Below are 18,118 nucleotides of genomic sequence, written 5' to 3'. Positions count from 1 at the left end.
ATTGATATTAAAGCAATAAAAAATGTGAAGAATTTGGAAAATGGCGCCAACCTTGGACATCCTTTGAGCCTAAGCTATGAACAGCAAAGTTCTCTTTTGTTATTTCACTCTTCTGTCCTACCAATAATCCCCAAGATTACATCTAACGTCTCTTTGAATCAAACCAATGACTTCCCAACTATCAGTTTGGTAGAAAATTACCTATTCTCACCATACTTCATTACTTGTTTTAATTTCATTAGTTATTATGATCCTCTTTAAAGCTCATTCCCTCATCAACTCCTCTTCTTCATCTACCCCGCCTTCGTCTTCGCCTTCTCCATCGCCGTGGTTTCTTTTGCCATGGCTAGCCTCAATATTGCTCCATTCCCTGGCTCTGATGAGGTAACCTCCCTTCCCCATCTTTTATTTTGTATCACTTTACCTTTCGAAATTTATGACAAAATTACGTGTTGATCATTATCATTTTTTTAAGAAAAACTATATTGGTGAGAAGAATTCCTCTGGGCTACTCTTGAACAGGCCCCCCCATTCAGAGGCCCATTACATGCTACCACCCCAACCTTCCTCCCCTCTAGAGATTTTGCTAAGAAAGATGGGAAAGTTCACCACTTGAGCCAACCCCAATTCATCATTGTCATTAATGTTTAGTTATTTGCTTAATATTTTCACTTTTAACTTCATTTTTTTCCGATAATTTTCACTTTTAGCTTTTAGAAAGATCACTCTAGAATTTCACAACTGATAACTAGAAGTTAGAACTACAAATGCCATGTTGACATTTTGTGGTTTTCAAGAAGCTTGATTTTAGTTGTGCCTTAAATTGGAAAGTTTCCAAATTTCGGTTCTTTTCCAATTTTTCATTAAATAAACAGACAAAATTTCGACCAAGCACGATATATTATTTATGTCATTTCATTTTTGATATTTCCTTAACTTAATTAGCGAGCCAAAAAATTTCTATTTATAAAAATAAACTTCTAGCTGTTATAAGGAAATAATTAATATTAGTTTTGGGTAACTTTTTGAATTTGGATCAAAAAGTTACACTACCTTTCTATCCTTTTGTTTGTCCCATTATATTTTGGCATGATAGATGTATATTACTCCCTCTATTTTAAATTATAAGGCATTTTAGCTAAAAGAATTGGTTTCACAATATAAGGCATTTTACAATATCAATGTAAAATTAAATGCAATTTTATATTATCAAGATAAGCTTATAGGTTATTTTGTATTATCAATACAATATTTAATGTCAATTTTTATTACCCATACAAATCTAACTAAAATTAACTAAATTCTTAATCTATGTGCATAAACCTTAAACGATTTATATTTTGAAACGGAGGGAGTATGATATTAAGGAAAAAGTAGGGGGGAAAACTTATATTCCTTATTAATGAAGCATTTAAGTGATTTCAGAAGAAATATGGGCCAAATAAAAAGGGACGAAGGAAATGGAGTGGGAAGTAATAATGTATGGTTGGAGCTTGGAGACAATTTTTTTCTTTCCCTTCTTTTAATTTTTTGAAACTCTACAGATTAGGTTGTAATCACTTGTTGAATTTAAGATACATAACACCGTATTACCTCCTTTTCTTTAATAGTTACATCTCTCTTTTTACGATTAAATTTCACAAAACTCACAATGAATTAAAGCTAATGTAAATAATATAAAAAAATCATCATATGAGATCGTATTAGATCCATTACAACTTTAGTATTTTTAAATGAATCAATTAATCTAAAACATCGAGCTTATTTCATGTTAAATTGTAATCTTCTCATGAACCTATTGTCATCGCTTGATCACTTCCTTTTCCACTAAGTGATTGCTAAGGCATACCAACATTCAATAGCTTTTACCACTGTTCAAGGACGTGCATAGGAGTCCATAGAGTGTAACCATTTGCTATATAGAGGTCACCCAAATGGTAATTTCAAGTACCTAAAAATGGAGAAAATTTTGTTTGTCTTTTTTAGGCTTGGAATGGAAAGATAGAAAGTATCCAACAAGACTAAAAAGCTCCTAAACATTTGCTTAAATTTTACTCAACTCTAAAGAACATCAAAGATCTCACAAGTCACAATTTGGTTCCAGAATCGTCCCCCAACCAGGCAATCAAGAGCAAATATATGCAGAGTATGTGGAGATGGTATAGAAGTAAGAGAAGACGGGGAGGCTTTCATAGCATGCCAAGAATGCAAGTTTCCTGTCTGCAGGCCTTGCTATGAGTATGAAAGGTGTGAAGGCACTCAGTGTTGTCCTCAGTGTAACACTCGCTACAAGCGCCTTAGAGGTAAATTAATCTTTCTATTTTAGCCGCGTTCTTCTTAGCAAGAATTATCGCAGTAGGATAATGGCTAGGAGAATTTGAAAGGCATTATGGCATTAAGATTTCCAAGGCTTAGCTCAGGACTTAACCAACCAAATTAAGATTCTACACTGCTCAGGAGCATAATGTGCAATATACTTCCAGTTAACGTTCTTTTCAGTATGCTTGCTTGTTCTATCATATTATACTATTATGTTCTTTTACCGTATGTTCTTTATTATAAAATATATATGTTTTATAAATCAATATGAAAAATGTTCTTTATTCTAAACTATACGTGTATCTTTTTTACTTTGAACAGTCTGCACTTTAGGGAGCATGCTCTAGGGTGTAAGATATCATTTGCAAGCATTAACCATTCTTTTTCATCCTTAGATCATATAGTTTTCAATTTTAACATGATCATAATAGTATTACATTAGTTTGAGAACTTTGGTTTGATTTTATGTATCAGGCTCCCCAAGAGTTGAGGGTGATGAGGAAGAACACTTAGATGCTAATGATTTAGATGAAGAGTTTGAGAATAAGATCAACCCACAACATCTTACCAGTCATTCTGTAAGTCAATCGTTTCAAGAGATATTATTGATTTTTTTATGTACATCATCTAATTACTGATGCCATACTAATCAAATGGAAGCTAATTTTGCAGGAAAATGGGGAGTATAACCAACAGCAATGGCATGTCAATGGTCATCCTTTTTCTTCTTTTGCTGGAAGTGGTAATAAAAACTTTGGTTCTTCCTTTCTCATGTAGAAGCAAATGGTTCTGATCAGTGTGATTTACTGTTTTTTCATCTTTTCTTTGGTTGATGTTGGGTGATTTATGTAACAGTTACTGGTAAGGAGCTTGATGGGGAGAAGGATATGAACGGAAAGGATTTGGACAGTGATCAATGGAAGGAAAGAGTAGAGAAGTGGAAAACCAGGCAAGAGAAGAAAGGCTTAGTTAGCACCTACGAAGGTGATCAAAATGATCAGGCTGAAGAGGATGATTTCCTGTAAGTACAAATCAGTTTTGATATTAAATTTTTGTACTGATATGTAACATGTTACAGTCTTAATAAACCAACCCAACATACTGTAACTACTCGTGTTCACTTATGATGTTATTATTACTGGCTATATAACAAGTAATAAGCATTGACATAATAGTTCCTGCTTCACTAGGACTGCTGAAGCGAGGCAACCACTGTGGAGAAAAGTACCAATTTCATCAAGCAGAATCAACCCATACCGTATTGTAATTGTCATGCGGCTTGTCATCCTTGCCTTTTTCCTCAGGTTCAGGATATTAACCCCAGCAACTGATGCCTACCCATTATGGCTCATCTCTGTGATCTGTGAGACTTGGTTTGCGTTCTCTTGGATACTTGATCAATTCCCCAAATGGTTTCCCATCAACCGGGAAACTTACTTGGAGCGACTTACATTGAGATTTGAACGCGAGGGGGAGCCTAACAGTTTAGCCCCAGTTGATTTCTTTGTTAGTACTGTGGACCCACTTAAAGAGCCACCCATCATTACAGCCAACACTGTCCTATCCATCTTGTCTGTTGATTATCCAGTTGAAAAGGTCAGCTGCTATGTATCAGATGATGGTGCTTCAATGCTTCTGTTTGACACACTGTCTGAAACTGCTGAGTTTGCGAGGAGGTGGGTCCCATTTTGTAAGAAGTATAACATTGAGCCTAGAGCTCCGGAGTTCTATTTCTCACAGAAAATGGATTATTTGAAGGATAAGGTCCAAGCTACATTTGTCAAAGATCGGAGAGCCATGAAAGTAAGGAAGCAACTCTTTTTTATCGTCTTGTATAGCTGTACAAGTTTATGAAAGAAACATTGACAGTTTTGACTTCTCATTTTTCATGAACGTTAGAGAGAATATGAAGAGTTCAAGGTCAGCATCAATGCTTTGGTGGCACAAGCACAAAAGAAACCTGAAGAAGGATGGGTTATGCAAGATGGAAGTCCATGGCCAGGGAATAACACACGTGATCATCCTGGCATGATCCAGGTAATCTGTTAATTACTCATATTGGAAGCTTAAAAAAGAACCACTAGAATAATTCATTCTAACAAGTAAAAACCATGTGCTCAGGTTTATTTGGGAAGCGAGGGAGCTCTAGATGTGGAAGGTAAGGAGTTGCCGAAGCTAGTGTATGTCTCACGTGAGAAGCGACCTGGATACAATCACCACAAGAAAGCCGGTGCAATGAATGCATTGGTTAGGGCCTTAATCTTTTGGTTTTTGCATTTTATAACCTACTCTAAATTTTGCAATCAACTACAATGTACTTAATTGCATTATGATCTGCTGTTGATTATCAGGTTCGGGTTTCAGCAGTTCTTACAAATGCACCATTCATATTGAACCTTGACTGCGATCACTACGTCAATAACAGTAAGGCTCCAAGAGAAGCTATGTGCTTCTTAATGGATCCTCAGTTTGGCAAGAAGCTTTGCTATGTCCAGTTTCCTCAGAGATTTGATGGTATTGACAGACATGATAGATATGCTAACCGCAATATTGTGTTTTTCGATGTAAGCTCAACCCTTTCCTTGTAAAGACACTGAAAATGCAACCACTCTATGTCCTCGATTTTACTAAATACATGTCTTACTTATTCACTTTCCTTTTTCCGTGTTGTAGATCAACATGAGAGGCCTAGATGGGATTCAAGGGCCAGTTTATGTTGGTACTGGATGTGTGTTTAACCGGCCAGCTTTGTATGGGTATGACCCTCCAACATCAGAAAAAAGGCCGAAGATGACATGTGACTGTTTTCCCTCGTGGTGTTGTTGTTGCTGTGGTAGGAGAAAGAAGACCAAGTCAAGGAATAATAAAGGGATTAAGAGCTTGCTTAATAAGTTATATAGCAAGAAGAAGAAGACAATTATGGGGAAAAAGTACACGAGAAAGGGCTCTGCACCTGTCTTTGATCTTGAAGACATTGAAGAAGGACTTGAAGGTTATGAAGAGTTGGAGAAATCATCCCTCATGTCTCAAAAGAACTTTGAGAAAAGGTTTGGTCAGTCACCCGTCTTCATTGCTTCTACACTCAAGGAAGATGGGGGTGTTCCTGAGGGGACAAACTCCACTGCATTAATCAAAGAGGCCATTCATGTAATTAGCTGTGGGTATGAAGAAAAGACTGAATGGGGCAAAGAGGTAAGCATAAGACAACTCTGCAATCTTATAAATTATTATAAAATGTTATACTACATCATATACATTATATTGCAATTATGTTTTGCAGATTGGATGGATTTATGGCTCAGTAACAGAAGATATATTAACAGGCTTTAAAATGCACTGTAGAGGATGGAAATCAGTATACTGCATGCCTAAGAGACCAGCCTTTAAAGGATCTGCACCAATCAATCTATCAGATCGGTTGCACCAAGTTTTGAGATGGGCTCTTGGATCAGTCGAAATATTCCTCAGTCGACACTGTCCTTTGTGGTATGCTTGGGGAGGGAAGCTCAAGTTGCTAGAGAGGCTTGCTTATATTAACACCATTGTTTACCCCTTTACCTCTATTCCTCTGCTATTCTATTGTACAATCCCAGCTGTCTGTCTCCTCACCGGGAAATTCATCATTCCAACTGTAAGTAGTCTTTGCTAATTATAACATAAATTTAAGATTAATATTTACTCTCATGATCATGCACTTCAGATGTTTCTCTCTGTTTGAATATTAAATATTCTTTTCTTCAGCTAACAAACTTGGCGAGTGTATGGTTCTTGGCTCTGTTCATCTCCATCATAGTAACGGGAGTTCTTGAGTTAAGGTGGAGTGGAGTAAGCATCGAAGACTGGTGGAGAAACGAGCAATTTTGGGTGATTGGTGGTGTCTCAGCTCACTTGTTTGCAGTCTTCCAAGGCCTTTTAAAGGTACTTGCAGGAGTAGACACCAACTTTACTGTGACTTCTAAATCAGCTGATGATGCTGAGTTTGGAGAGCTATACCTTTTCAAGTGGACTACCCTTCTTATCCCACCCACCACCTTGATCATTTTCAACATGGTTGGAATTGTTGCTGGAGTATCCGATGCCATTAACAATGGGTACAGCTCGTGGGGCCCATTATTTGGAAAGCTCTTCTTTTCCTTCTGGGTGATTGTTCACCTGTATCCTTTCCTCAAGGGTTTGATGGGAAGACAAAACAGGACACCCACTATTGTGGTGCTATGGTCTGTTCTTATTGCTTCGATCTTCTCCCTCATTTGGGTTCGGATTGATCCTTTCTTGCCTAAGCAAACTGGGCCTATTCTCAAACAGTGTGGGGTAGAGTGCTAGCTTAATCACGTGTAATCCTTTGCTACCTTCTTTTTATCTGGCAAACAACAAGTATGTGTTTCTATCTTGAATGTTCAGTAATTTTGTAAATAGGGAGCAAGAGATTCTGATGAACTCCTGCAAATATGTGCTAGCTTAAAATGTCGAAAAGTATTATTCTTTTGGATTTGTTCTGTGCAGTCTATACAAAACTTGTTTGATGAGCATATCAAGCACATAATGCATAATGAATAGATAGCAGTTCTAAAAAATTTGTAGCATCATTTCTTATTAAACTATCGAGTTGCATAACACTGAGAATTCTCCTTTGTACAACTGCATTTCCTGTACCACCACATATTCTAAAGCATATTCTAAAGCAAGGTACCTTCTCAGTTTTCATATGTATTTTAATCTATTTTTCTGTTCACTTCTTGCTGCGAAACTGAACTTTTCTATTAAAAAGGTTTCAAATTTTCAATTACAACTGCCCATGATTAAAAACATATCTCAAATTGAAACTGTTAATGGGGGGCATTGCTTGTCGAACTTCCACATTAAAAACAAAATCCCAGTACTGTGTACCTCAGTTTTGTGTTAGTTGAAAGCTAATTAAATGTAACATTTCAGTTGCAGACTTGCAGTCTTAGAAGCCTAATACTCCCTCCGCTTTTTTTTATTTGCTACATTTGGGTTTACACAAGAATTTAGGAGATGTCATTTTCATTCTTTTTTAGTGTACTTTTTGACCCTTTTAGCATTAAATAGGGTGGGAAAAGCGAAAAAAGTAGTACTTTTTGGTGGAAAAGGAGGAGAAAAAAATATAATACTATTACTTTTTGGTGGGCCAAGTCTCCTAAGAAGGAAATGTAGCAAATAAAAAAAAGCAACCCTTTTTGGAAAATGTAGCAAATAAAAAAAAAAAGCAGAGGGAGTGTATACATAAAAACGTACGACATCAAGTAAAATAACCGACAACAAAAGCGAAGTCCTTTAGTAAAATTAGTATAGCAGAATGAATCAAGGAACAATGATCATGATCAACAAAGACCTTCATTTACAAGATTATTATTAGTTTCACCTCTCAAAAAAAATTATTTTTTCTTCCCCTTCCATTTAGATCCTCTTTCAAGACTTTGTTCCTCCTAACCAAACAACTCGAATAGGTGACTTCTATTGTGAACAAAGCGAGTATATTATATAGCAAGATTCGAGGCATTGATGAACAGATTATTCAAGCTCTAGTAGTATGATTACAGCTTACAGTATCTATTTACACAGTACATACATTTAGTTTACAAAGTTACAAGAATCTTGGTCATGCGAAATATCATAGATTCTATGTTGTCCTAGATCTAAGAGCATACCAACAGTTATGAACCCAAAAGGGTCAGATAAAAGAGATTCTTCTGTTTGAAACGACAGTTTTTTGGCAACACTGAGCATGGTTGGTCTTGACTCTGGCAAGTGGCGGGTGCACTCCAATGCTGCAGCAACTACTACAACAACTTTAGCTTCCAATTTGGGAGGTGGCATTTGAAGTCTTTGATCTAGTATATCTATCAAGCACAAATCTTGAATGCTAGATGATAAAGCTCCTGAAAAGTGTGAGGATAATACCTCACTTGGGCGTTTCCCCATCATAACTTCTAATGCCACAACACCAAAGCTATATACATCAGATTTCTCAGTCACCTTCATACTGAATGCTAGCTCTGCACATTAATGTATTAGACATGTCAAACACATAAAAAAAAAGGTAACTGATATATATTTTGACTTTTTTTTTAGGTGAATATATATTTTAACTTTAGGTAGAGAAAAGTCATGAAATTACAGAGCTTCACCTGGAGCCATGTAGCCATAAGATCCCGCAATGGCAGTCCAGTTGGATGAACCAGAGACCAACAGCTTAGCAGTGCCAAAATCTGAAAGCCTTGGCTCAAAATCTGCATCAAGTACAACATTGTTGATTGATATGTCACGATGCACAATTGGTGGAGAGCAGTCATGATGCAAGTAAGAAAGTGCATATGCTAATCCTTGGACGATTTTGAGCCTTAAACCCCAGTCAAAAAGGGATCCTTCTTCATCATATAGCACTTCCCCTAAGCTACCATTTTCTGCATAATCATAAATCAGATACAACTCTCCACTCTTTGAGCAACAACCATGTAACTTAATGATATTTCGGTGCCTAATCTGAGTTAGTGCTGTGATCTCATTCTCGAAGCTCTTGTGATCAGTTAATTGCGTACTAGTGGAATCAGATTTATTGAGCTTTTTGACTGCAAGAATCTGACCATTTGGCAGCATAGCCTTGTAAACACTCCCGAAACCACCTTTTCCAATACAAAATTTGTCATTGAAATTCTCAGTTGCTCTGATGATATCTTCGAATTTAAATCTCCCTTTTCCTGATCCCCACATGAGCATCTCAAAGTTTTCATAATAGGAAGGATTTTTCCTGTTTTTTTGGTGTTCTGTTTCCTGTTCTTTTATCCTTTTTCTCTTATTGTACCAAATGAGGAGAAAGAGTCCTCCAAGAACACTTGCAAGAAACAAAAGGCAACCAAGAATAATGGCTTCAATCAGTATCTTCGGGTTAATCTTATATGAATGTTTGTTTATACATCGAGGTAGTCCTTGTTTATCTCCACACAAACCCGGGTTCCCAATAAAGGTTGTTAAAGGTGCTTTTCGGAAAACATCAATAGAGGGAATAGGGCCGTTCAGTTTGTTGTATGAGAAATCAGCCAACTCTAAGCTGATCATGCTAGAAAAGCTCACAGGAATACTTCCTGAGAGCTTATTGTGAGAGAGATTCAGAGATTGCAGAGAAGTAAGGGAGCTAAGACTTTCAGGTATGGTTCCTGAAAAATCATTGCCACTAATATCTAAAAAGTAGCGTAACTGAGCTAATTCACCAAGCTCAACTGGAATGTTTGATGATAAATCATTGTGGCTCAGATTCAAGCTTGACAAGGCCTTGCAATTTGCAAGCTCAACAGGAAGTTTTCCTGTTAAACTGTTTTCTGACAAATCAAGATCTTTGAGATTACTCAATTTACCCATACTTCTTGGCACGTTTCCTGTCAAATTGTTTTTACTCATGTTCAGTTGTTCTAACTGTTGCAAGTTTCCTATTTCTGCAGGAATTTTACCACTTAGCTCATTTGACTGCAGCTTCAGAACAACCAATTTTGACAAGTTTCCCAGTGAAGCTGGAATATTCCCTGAAATCCTATTTTCTTCTAGCTCTAATCGAGTAAGATTGGTACAGTCTCCCCATTGAGGAGAGAGTGAACCAAGAAACTGATTATGAGCAAGGTTAAGAAAATCAAGATTCGGGTGAACCCCAAATGTTCTAGATATATCTCCATTGAACTGATTCCCCTCAAGCCATACTCTATTTAGCCCCTTGCATTCCCTGATGCAATCCGGAAGTGATCCTGTTAACTTGTTGAAATGAACTGTAAGCTCTTGTAAAGCAAAACCGTTACATAATTTTTGTGGCAACAATCCCGAAAAGTTATTATATGCAATTCGGAAGTTGGTCATGGAAAGGCTATACTTACCAAAAAGCTTTGGGAACTCCCCAAAGAAGTTGTTGCTGAACAAAGAAAGAGTTTGTAGGTTCACTAGATCAACTAAGCTATCAGGCAACTTACCTTGCAACTGGTTCATGTTAAGATCAAGAATTTGCAATGATACCATGTTGCCGAGCTCAGGAGGCAAAGTTCCTGCAAGATTGTTATTGAAAAGTTGTAGGATGGTAAGATGTGTAAGATTACCAATAGATGAGGGAATAGGACCTGAGAGCTTATTGCTAGAGAAGTCTAACTGATTCAAAACCTTCAAATTTCCAATTTCTAAAGGGATTGAACCAGAAAATTTGTTGTTGTACAAGAAAAGTGTGTCAAGTTTTGTTAAAAGACCAATCTCAGGAGGAATGATCCCACTAAACTGATTGTACTCAAGTTGCAACATGATCAACTCAGTCCAATTGCCAAAGAAGTAAGAAGAAAGAGTTCCTGAAAATGAATTTTCAAGGACATTTAATTCAGTTAACGACCTGAGATTGGTCAACGACAAAGGCAATTCCCCTGTGAGTGAGTTTGAAGCTAAGGCCATGTATGATAGGTTACTGCATAGGCCTAACTCAGGAGGAACAGTAGAGTTCAGTTTGTTCAAACTTATATCAAGTCTTTGAAGCCTTTTCAGGTTTCCCAAAGAAGAAGGTATACTCCCTATAAATGAATTATTATACAATTCTAATATCTCAAGGTTTAAGAGATTACCAATTTCTTCAGGGATCTGCCCACTAAAGAGATTATTTCCTACACGAAGATCCTTAAGCATGGTAAGGTTAAAAATGTTTGATGGTAAATGACCATGAAAATCATTTGTTGTAAGATTAAGGAACTCAAGCTTTGAAAGAGTAGTAAAAATTAAGCTAGGTAAGAAACCACTAAACATATTCTGTGTCAAATCAAGGTATGTGAGATTAGCACAAGTGCTAATGAAACTTGGGAACTCGAACTCAAGCATATTAAGATTAAGGCTAAGATGGGTAAGCAATGGCATGGCATTAAACCTTGACCAATCAGATGACTCTAAGTAATTCGATCCAAGGTCTAAGTATCTTACCTCTTGAAGATGGCTAAGTTGGTATGGGACTTTCCCCAAGAGGTAGTTGTCACTCAAGTCTAGGGAAACTACACTTGAGAGGTTGCCAATAGTTGATGGTATTGATCCACTTAAGTTGTTTTGGCTAAGATTTAAGATCCTAAGAGTGGGAAATGCAGTGAAATTGAAATGGTTTAGTGTTCCACTAATGTTAAAGTTAACAAGGTTTATTTCTAAAACACTGTTTTCTTTCTCATCACAACTTATTCCTTCCCATTTGCATAGGTTATGGGAGTTGGAAAGATTCCATGATGAAAGTGATGATGAAGAAAGGCTGTGTTTCCAAGACAAAAGAGCTTCTATCTCAAGTTTTAGTGAACAAGTGATATTGTTTAGAAGAATCAGAAACATGAAAAAGCTGAAATAAATTGATTGGAAAGGCTTCATGACATAATACATATGGTAGGCTTAACTTCATGTGGTTACAGAAGACAGAAGGATTGATATTTCAGATAAAGCAAAGAGGATCATATATAGCCAACAATATCTTGTCCTATTACAAATCTACAATGGAGTTCCTTGGTATTACTAACAACTTTTAGTGGGCAAATAGCTACATTTCTGTTCTGTCATTTCGGTCTAGAAAGATGACGATGACATATTAAGCCTGCTATAAACAATTTCAGGACAAGAATAAAAAGGATGTAGACTCTTACACGGCCCGTTTGGTAAGAGGTTATAAATGGTGGGAATGGTAATGCATTATAGTGTAAATTTGTACTAGAAATCCAATGTCATTATCAATGGTAATGCTACTTAAATCACAAGATATCAATTTTCTTCCTAAAATCTCATTACTATCCATTACCACTTGGGAAGATGGTATTAGGTGGTAATAAAAAATTATAAAGGAAAACTCATGTTTTGTGATAAAGTTTCATTTCCATGGTTATGGACAAGTGAAAATCTTTACAAATTTACACTAAATTTCATTACCATTACCACTATTTATAACCACTAACCAAACGGGCCGTTAATGTGCAAAAGTTCCATCTTTAATAATTACATATGGTCATAGAGTCTAAATATAATGCAGTACTTGTTGAATATACCTTTGTGTGGTTGTGTGTGCCTTGTATGACTTCATATATGTCCAATTTTTTCACTAATATTCCATGCCACAGAAATTATAATATCTCCTTGTACCCAAATTTTATCATTATCATGATGTGCTTAATGTATAAAGCAACAAGTCACAAATGAACAATAATCAGCAACAGTAAATCACCTTTTTTGAGCAAATGCTACTTTATCGTGCAATTCAAGCAAACCCCATTTCAATGTACATACAACAAAGAAATTCATGTAACAGGCAAACAGAGGGATTTTCGAGAAATCCCAATTCATAACCTTTCTTTCCAATGGCTATCATTCATTGTAGAGTTCCAGAGAAGTAAGAACGGAAGCAGCACTGCAGCATTTGCTAGAAAATGAAGGAACGAAATTTAAAGGCTCTATTATGTGTGTAATCAAAATTATTAAAAGAGAAAAAAAAAATGGAATGCATAAACCCAGATTTGTGCAACCTCGTTTGTTGGAAATAGATATGTTAAACAGCTCAACCGAGCAGCCCATAAATCTGGAAATCTGGAGATAGATATGTTTGAGCATCTTACTCAAGTAGCTTCTTTGGAAGTGCTGAATGTGCGTGTTCGAAACCCAATTGTTGGGCCCAGAAAATTTCATATTAGCAAAGAAGGAATTAAATATCAGTTAGCAAGAATCATGGAATTGACATTGACTTTGGGTATAACTGCTGGAGGGAAAATCAGGAAGAAGTTAGAGATAAACAAGGCACTACCTATCTTCAAGGGAGTTTGGCAGCATCTTTGAAGGATATCCCATAGCCTATCTATATATATATATAGTTCAATGTAACCCTAGTTTCTCTTCTACTACTTCTCTCTCTCCACGCACACATTCATATTCTTTATTCTCTACTCTAATATTTTCCATAGTGGCACAAGAAAGCTTGATATTATAATCTACCCTTGTATTGATGTCGTCGGCATATTAGTGGATTATTGGTGATCAAGAGTATCACCCGCGGTTTTTCCCATCATTTGGGTTTTCCACTCAACAATTCGTTTGTCTTTTTATTGTTTTATTTCCTTTACATATTTCATTTATTCATTAATATTGATTGCCATAGTGTAAAGATCTTGTTGTTGGTTCCCTTTTCCTTTTGCGTACTTCATACAAAATTGGCATAAACACCAATTCATGGCACTGCTTATTGCTTTCTTTTTCTTTCTTAAATGTTTTACAACTTTCTTGTTTTTTATTATTATTTTCCTTTTGAAATAATCTTTAATTGTTTTTTTTATTAGGAAATTAAGTCAGCCCAAGGGCTAACCCCTACAAGACCAGGCCCGTCCCTGAGCCTGGGCAGGAGGGGCGTCCGCCCAGGGACCAGGGCAGAAGGGGGCCCAATATTTTTAAAAAAAAATCATTTGAGAGGTAAATAACTGCAAATCTGCAATTTACTCCTTTAGGCTCTCATAATCATAATTTGCAATTTACTCCTTTAGGCTCTAATAATCATAGAAGAGTTATTTCATCTTCGACCATAACTAGAGCTGGCCATGGGCCGGGCCGGCACGAGGCCCGGCACGGCACGGCACGATTTGAGCCCGGCCCAGCACGAGCCCGCTATGAGCACGGCACGGCACGAGCCCGCTATGAGCACAGCACGGCACGCCGGCACGAGTGGTGAGCCATGGGCCATTGATATGTCACATTTATATATAGTTTTTAGATGCATTTTGATTGCATTTAGAACTCCTTTTAGAGCATTTAGGTGCATAATGGAATGAATTACGTAAGTTGTGCTCTACTACTCCCCGTTTGCGTGTTTTGATCATTTTCAGGTTACTTTGATGCAAATTGATTATGATTACCTAAGATCAAGCCTATTAATCATTGAAGATGAAGATATCTTGCACAAGGATCACAATGCATCATTTCGGGACAATTTCGAGTTAGAATGAAGCAAAGAGTTGTGAAAGAAGTGTCAAAACTGACCTGTTCACTATTTTGGCCATAACTTTTGATATACAATTGATAATCAAGAAATTCCAGTTGGGTTGGAAACTAGACTTCAAGGGCTTTCCAATGATAGGTCACACGCCCCAATCCGACATCTGGTTTGAGAGATACAGCCTTCACAAGTTGACGCAAAATCACTGTTTCTCCGCCCGGTCGACCGGGCGGTTTTGCCCGACCGGGCGAAATCAATTTTTCACCAAAATGCAAGGAATGTTAGCCCGGTCAACCGGGCGAGAAAGATCCAAAAATCGCTTGCGCCCGACCGGGCGGATTTGCTTTTTTGTCGTAAGTTGTGAATCACCGTCGCCCGACCGGGCGGATTTCGCCCGGTCGACCGGGCGGTTCTCGGACGCGTTTTTTCGGGTTTTTTAGCCGGTTTTGTAAGAAGTATAAATAGGTTTTTTATATTTTCGAGGAGATCTATCTTATTTTCTACGTTTTTTAGGGCCAAACACTTAGTTTATTCTCTCTACTTTTGTTGAACTTTTACATTGGAAGATTATATAGATCGTCGATTTCCTTTTCCATCGTTCTTCAATCATTTGGTATTCTTCTCTACTTAGTTTAATTTCATGAATTCTTTTACTTTGATTATGTTTATCGTTTTCAATATCATCATGAGTGAGTAGTCTATTTCTAGGGTTTAGAGAGGGAAGCCATGTTTATACCTTTTTGATTGTGATTTGATGTTCTTCAATAATTGGATTGAATTAGAATAATTCCTATTGATTTGTTATACTTGTTTAATTCATGTAATTGCGCAATATCATGAGTTATGTTTAGCTAATAAGAATTAGAATCGAAAGATCATATTCATTAGAGGCTTGTTACAATAGGTAGATTTGATTATGTTGAGCGACCGTACTGGCATATGTTAATCTAGGAGTTGTTAATGCCTGACCAAGGATTAGCGAAATATTTCATTTATTCGAACCTCAATCCAAGTGTTGTTGAACTATATTATATTGATTAAACTGGTATAAGCATGGTGGACCGATCGATTGCCCTAGGCTTTTAATTATTTGATAAATCTCCATTTTTCTGCGTTCTAGTTTATTTTAGTTTAGTTATTAATTAATCAATCTTTACTCTCTGAATAGTTAGATAATTGACAAAATCTGTAGAACTCCTCTCCCTGTGGATCGACCCGTATTTGCCAGTTTCTGCTAAACAGACACCGTGCACTTGCGGTATATTTTAAAACCATCAAGTTTTTGGCGCCGTTGCCGGGGAGACGGCTAGTTTCTATAGCTTTCTGATTAATTATTTGACTATTTCTGCTGTCTCATTGGAACTTCAAGTTCCAATTGAGGCCATCTCACTGCACATTTTTCTTTGTTTCTTTTATGCCCAGGTCTAAAAGAACAGGTTCTCCAGTTCAGACTGATCCTGATCTTGAGAAAACCATCCGGCAGCTCAAGAAGACACAAAAGAAGAAAAAGCAGTCTGCTAATCAGGAAAAAGCCACGGAAGAACCAACTGAACCAATTATGCCTCCTAAGTCACTGAATCTTATGGGGTACCTTCTCCTGGCAATGTTCCCACAGGCCCTACTATGCCTGATATCAAGCAGTCAACTTCGAAATCAAGCCTGGCCTCATCAACATGATCCAGCAGAATCATTTGGTGGCATCCATCTGAAGACCCTGCAAATCATTTACAACGGTTTCAACAGCTTTGTCGTACCGTTAAGCACCAAGGGGTCACTCCTGATCAGTTGAAGGTCATGGTCTTTGAATTTTCACTAAAGGACAAGGCACAGAAGTGGCTGAATGATGTTAATGAAACTGAGTGGAGTGCTATATCTGAAGCATTCCTGAAAGAGTACTACCCTCCCACCAAAACTGCAGAAATAAGACACAAGCTTGCCACCTTCCAACAAGAACCGATGAAACACTGAAGGAAGCATGGAATAGATTCAAGGATCTGCAGAGAGAATGCCCACACCACAATCTGGATAAGTGGTTCATCACCCAAGCATTCTACAATGGTCTACAACCCATATCAAGAGACATTGATTCATCTGCAGGGGGGTCTTCTAGATAAGGGGTGGATGAAGGGTATAATTTTCTGGCCAACTTAGCAGAGAATGATCATAGTTCTCCAGGACTATTACAAAGAAAAAGTTGGATTGATGCATATGCCTTGTTGTCTTCACAAGTAGCCCAGTTGAGCATGAAGATGGACTCACTGAAATCTTTGCAGTCTATATTCCTCCTATGAGTATTAATGCAATGTCTTCCATGGCTCCTATTACTTCTTCCTTTTGTGAAGTGTGTGGTGTTCAAGGCCACTTTGGTCATGATTGTTGCTACAATCAACCTGATCCGAATCAAATGGCGCATGCAAATGTTTTTCAGCAAGACCTCCACACAACCCATACTCTACACACAACCCAGGTTGGAGAGACATCCTAATTTTTCCTACAAGAACAACAATGTTCAAAATCCTCAACCTCCACCACAATCTTCCTACCAACCACCACATCAAAACCACCACAACATGCTGCTAGACAACCATATTATCAAGGGGCTCCTCAAACCCCCTCCTGGTTTCAATAGGCCTTCACCCCAAGGCTATCAGCAGCAAACTCCTCATAATACCAGCTCTCAAGAGCCTACTATGTCTGATCTAATGAAAATGATGGTTTTTATGCAAAAAAATCATGAGGAGAGCATCAAGGAGCTGAAGAACACCACCAAGCATTTGGAGACTCAACTTGCTCAGGTGGCGGAAAATAATGCACAGAGGCAACCAGGTCATCTGCCGGGACACCATCCCAAAGGAGACTGTCAATGCCGTTACACTTCGTAGCGGCACTGTTTATGATGCTCCTCCCATGCCCATTGATGATGATGCTCCTAGCAAGGAGAAAGAGTGGTAGAGGAAGAAGCGGAGAAGATTCGATGTCTGAGGTCGAACTAGCTAAGGAAGATCAGACAGGAAAGCGGAGGGAAAAGGTTTCTGAAACGCCTATTACACCAAGGCTACCTTTTCCCCATAGGATGCAGAAGTCGAAGGTCGATCAACAACTTGGTAAGTTCTTGACTATGGTCAAGAACCTTGAGGTAACAATTCCTTTTACTGAACTTATTTCTCAAGTGCCTGTTTATGCTAAGTTTTTGAAAGACATGATTACTAAAAAGAAAGACTTTGGTGGGGTAGATCGAGTCGCTCTAACTGAAGAGTGTAGTGCTGTTTTACAAAATAGAACCCCACCTAAGTTGAAGGATCCTGGTAGTTTTTCCATCCCTTGCCATGTAGGTGCGTTATTTATAGATAAGGCATTGTGTGATTTAGGTGCTTCTGTGTCTGTCATGCCTTTATCTGTTTATAAGAAACTGAATATGGGAGCACTTAAGTGCACTCAAATTACTTTGCAAATGGCCGATCGTTCTATAAAATACCCTCTAGGTGTTTTAGAAGACGTCCCTGTTAGGGTGGGAAAGTTTTATATTCCTGTTGATTTTGTGGTGCTTGATATGGAGGAGGATGCCCAAATTCCTATTATTCTTGGTAGGCCGTTTTTGTGTACAGCTGGTGCTGTTATAGATGTCAAGTCTGGGTCTTTAACTTTGAGTGTTGGTGATGATAATGTCACTTTTAAACTAACCAATGCTGTTAAGTCTCCTATGCTTGAGCAAAATTGCTGCAGGAGGAAAATGTTTGATGAGGGGGCACTCATTGCCAAGCCCCTCCGATTTGAGATTGAGGAGGTAATATGGTCGTGCGGGACCTTTATAAACCAGCGCTAAGCGGG

General features: G+C 37.7%; 2 protein-coding genes across 2 annotated transcripts; one reads left to right on the top strand and one right to left on the bottom strand.

Annotated features, from left to right (window-relative positions):
• The first annotated feature begins 226 nt into the window (after positions 1-226).
• On the top strand, positions 227-8,686 carry LOC104909008 (cellulose synthase A catalytic subunit 4 [UDP-forming]). Its single transcript, XM_010698182.3, has 12 exons — positions 227-384; positions 2,105-2,303; positions 2,794-2,897; positions 2,992-3,061; positions 3,175-3,340; positions 3,510-4,122; positions 4,219-4,356; positions 4,441-4,566; positions 4,671-4,883; positions 4,993-5,511; positions 5,600-5,950; positions 6,061-8,686. Exons 1-12 carry the CDS (start codon positions 343-345, stop codon positions 6,640-6,642), a joined length of 3,123 nt encoding a protein of 1,040 aa, XP_010696484.2. The 5' UTR covers positions 227-342; the 3' UTR covers positions 6,643-8,686.
• On the bottom strand, positions 7,840-11,899 carry LOC104909007 (probable leucine-rich repeat receptor-like protein kinase At1g35710). The gene is made up of 2 exons (XM_010698181.4): positions 8,469-11,899; positions 7,840-8,336 (listed from the first exon to the last, which is right to left on the bottom strand). Exons 1-2 carry the CDS (start codon positions 11,707-11,709, stop codon positions 7,912-7,914), a joined length of 3,666 nt encoding a protein of 1,221 aa, XP_010696483.2. The 5' UTR covers positions 11,710-11,899; the 3' UTR covers positions 7,840-7,911.
• Positions 11,900-18,118: the final 6,219 nt, after the last annotated feature.

The sequence above is a fragment of the Beta vulgaris genome, chromosome 7, assembly GCF_026745355.1.
Source record: "Beta vulgaris subsp. vulgaris cultivar EL10 chromosome 7, EL10.2, whole genome shotgun sequence".
Lineage (NCBI taxonomy): Eukaryota > Viridiplantae > Streptophyta > Magnoliopsida > Caryophyllales > Amaranthaceae > Beta > Beta vulgaris.
This window is presented reverse-complemented; position numbering and strand designations above follow the sequence as displayed.

Excerpts from the sequence above, each read along its gene's own strand:
- LOC104909007 (XM_010698181.4), bottom strand. The coding sequence starts at position 11,709 with ATGTATTATGTCATGAAGCCTTTCCAATCAATTTATTTCAGCTTTTTC. Across the intron at positions 8,337-8,468 it reads TTATGGCTACATGGCTCCAG|AGCTAGCATTCAGTATGAAG; the intron begins GTGAAGCTCTGT and ends ATTAATGTGCAG.
- LOC104909008 (XM_010698182.3), top strand. The coding sequence starts at position 343 with ATGGCTAGCCTCAATATTGCTCCATTCCCTGGCTCTGATGAG. Across the intron at positions 3,062-3,174 it reads TTCTTCTTTTGCTGGAAGTG|TTACTGGTAAGGAGCTTGAT; the intron begins GTAATAAAAACT and ends TTTATGTAACAG. Across the intron at positions 4,884-4,992 it reads GCAATATTGTGTTTTTCGAT|ATCAACATGAGAGGCCTAGA; the intron begins GTAAGCTCAACC and ends TCCGTGTTGTAG.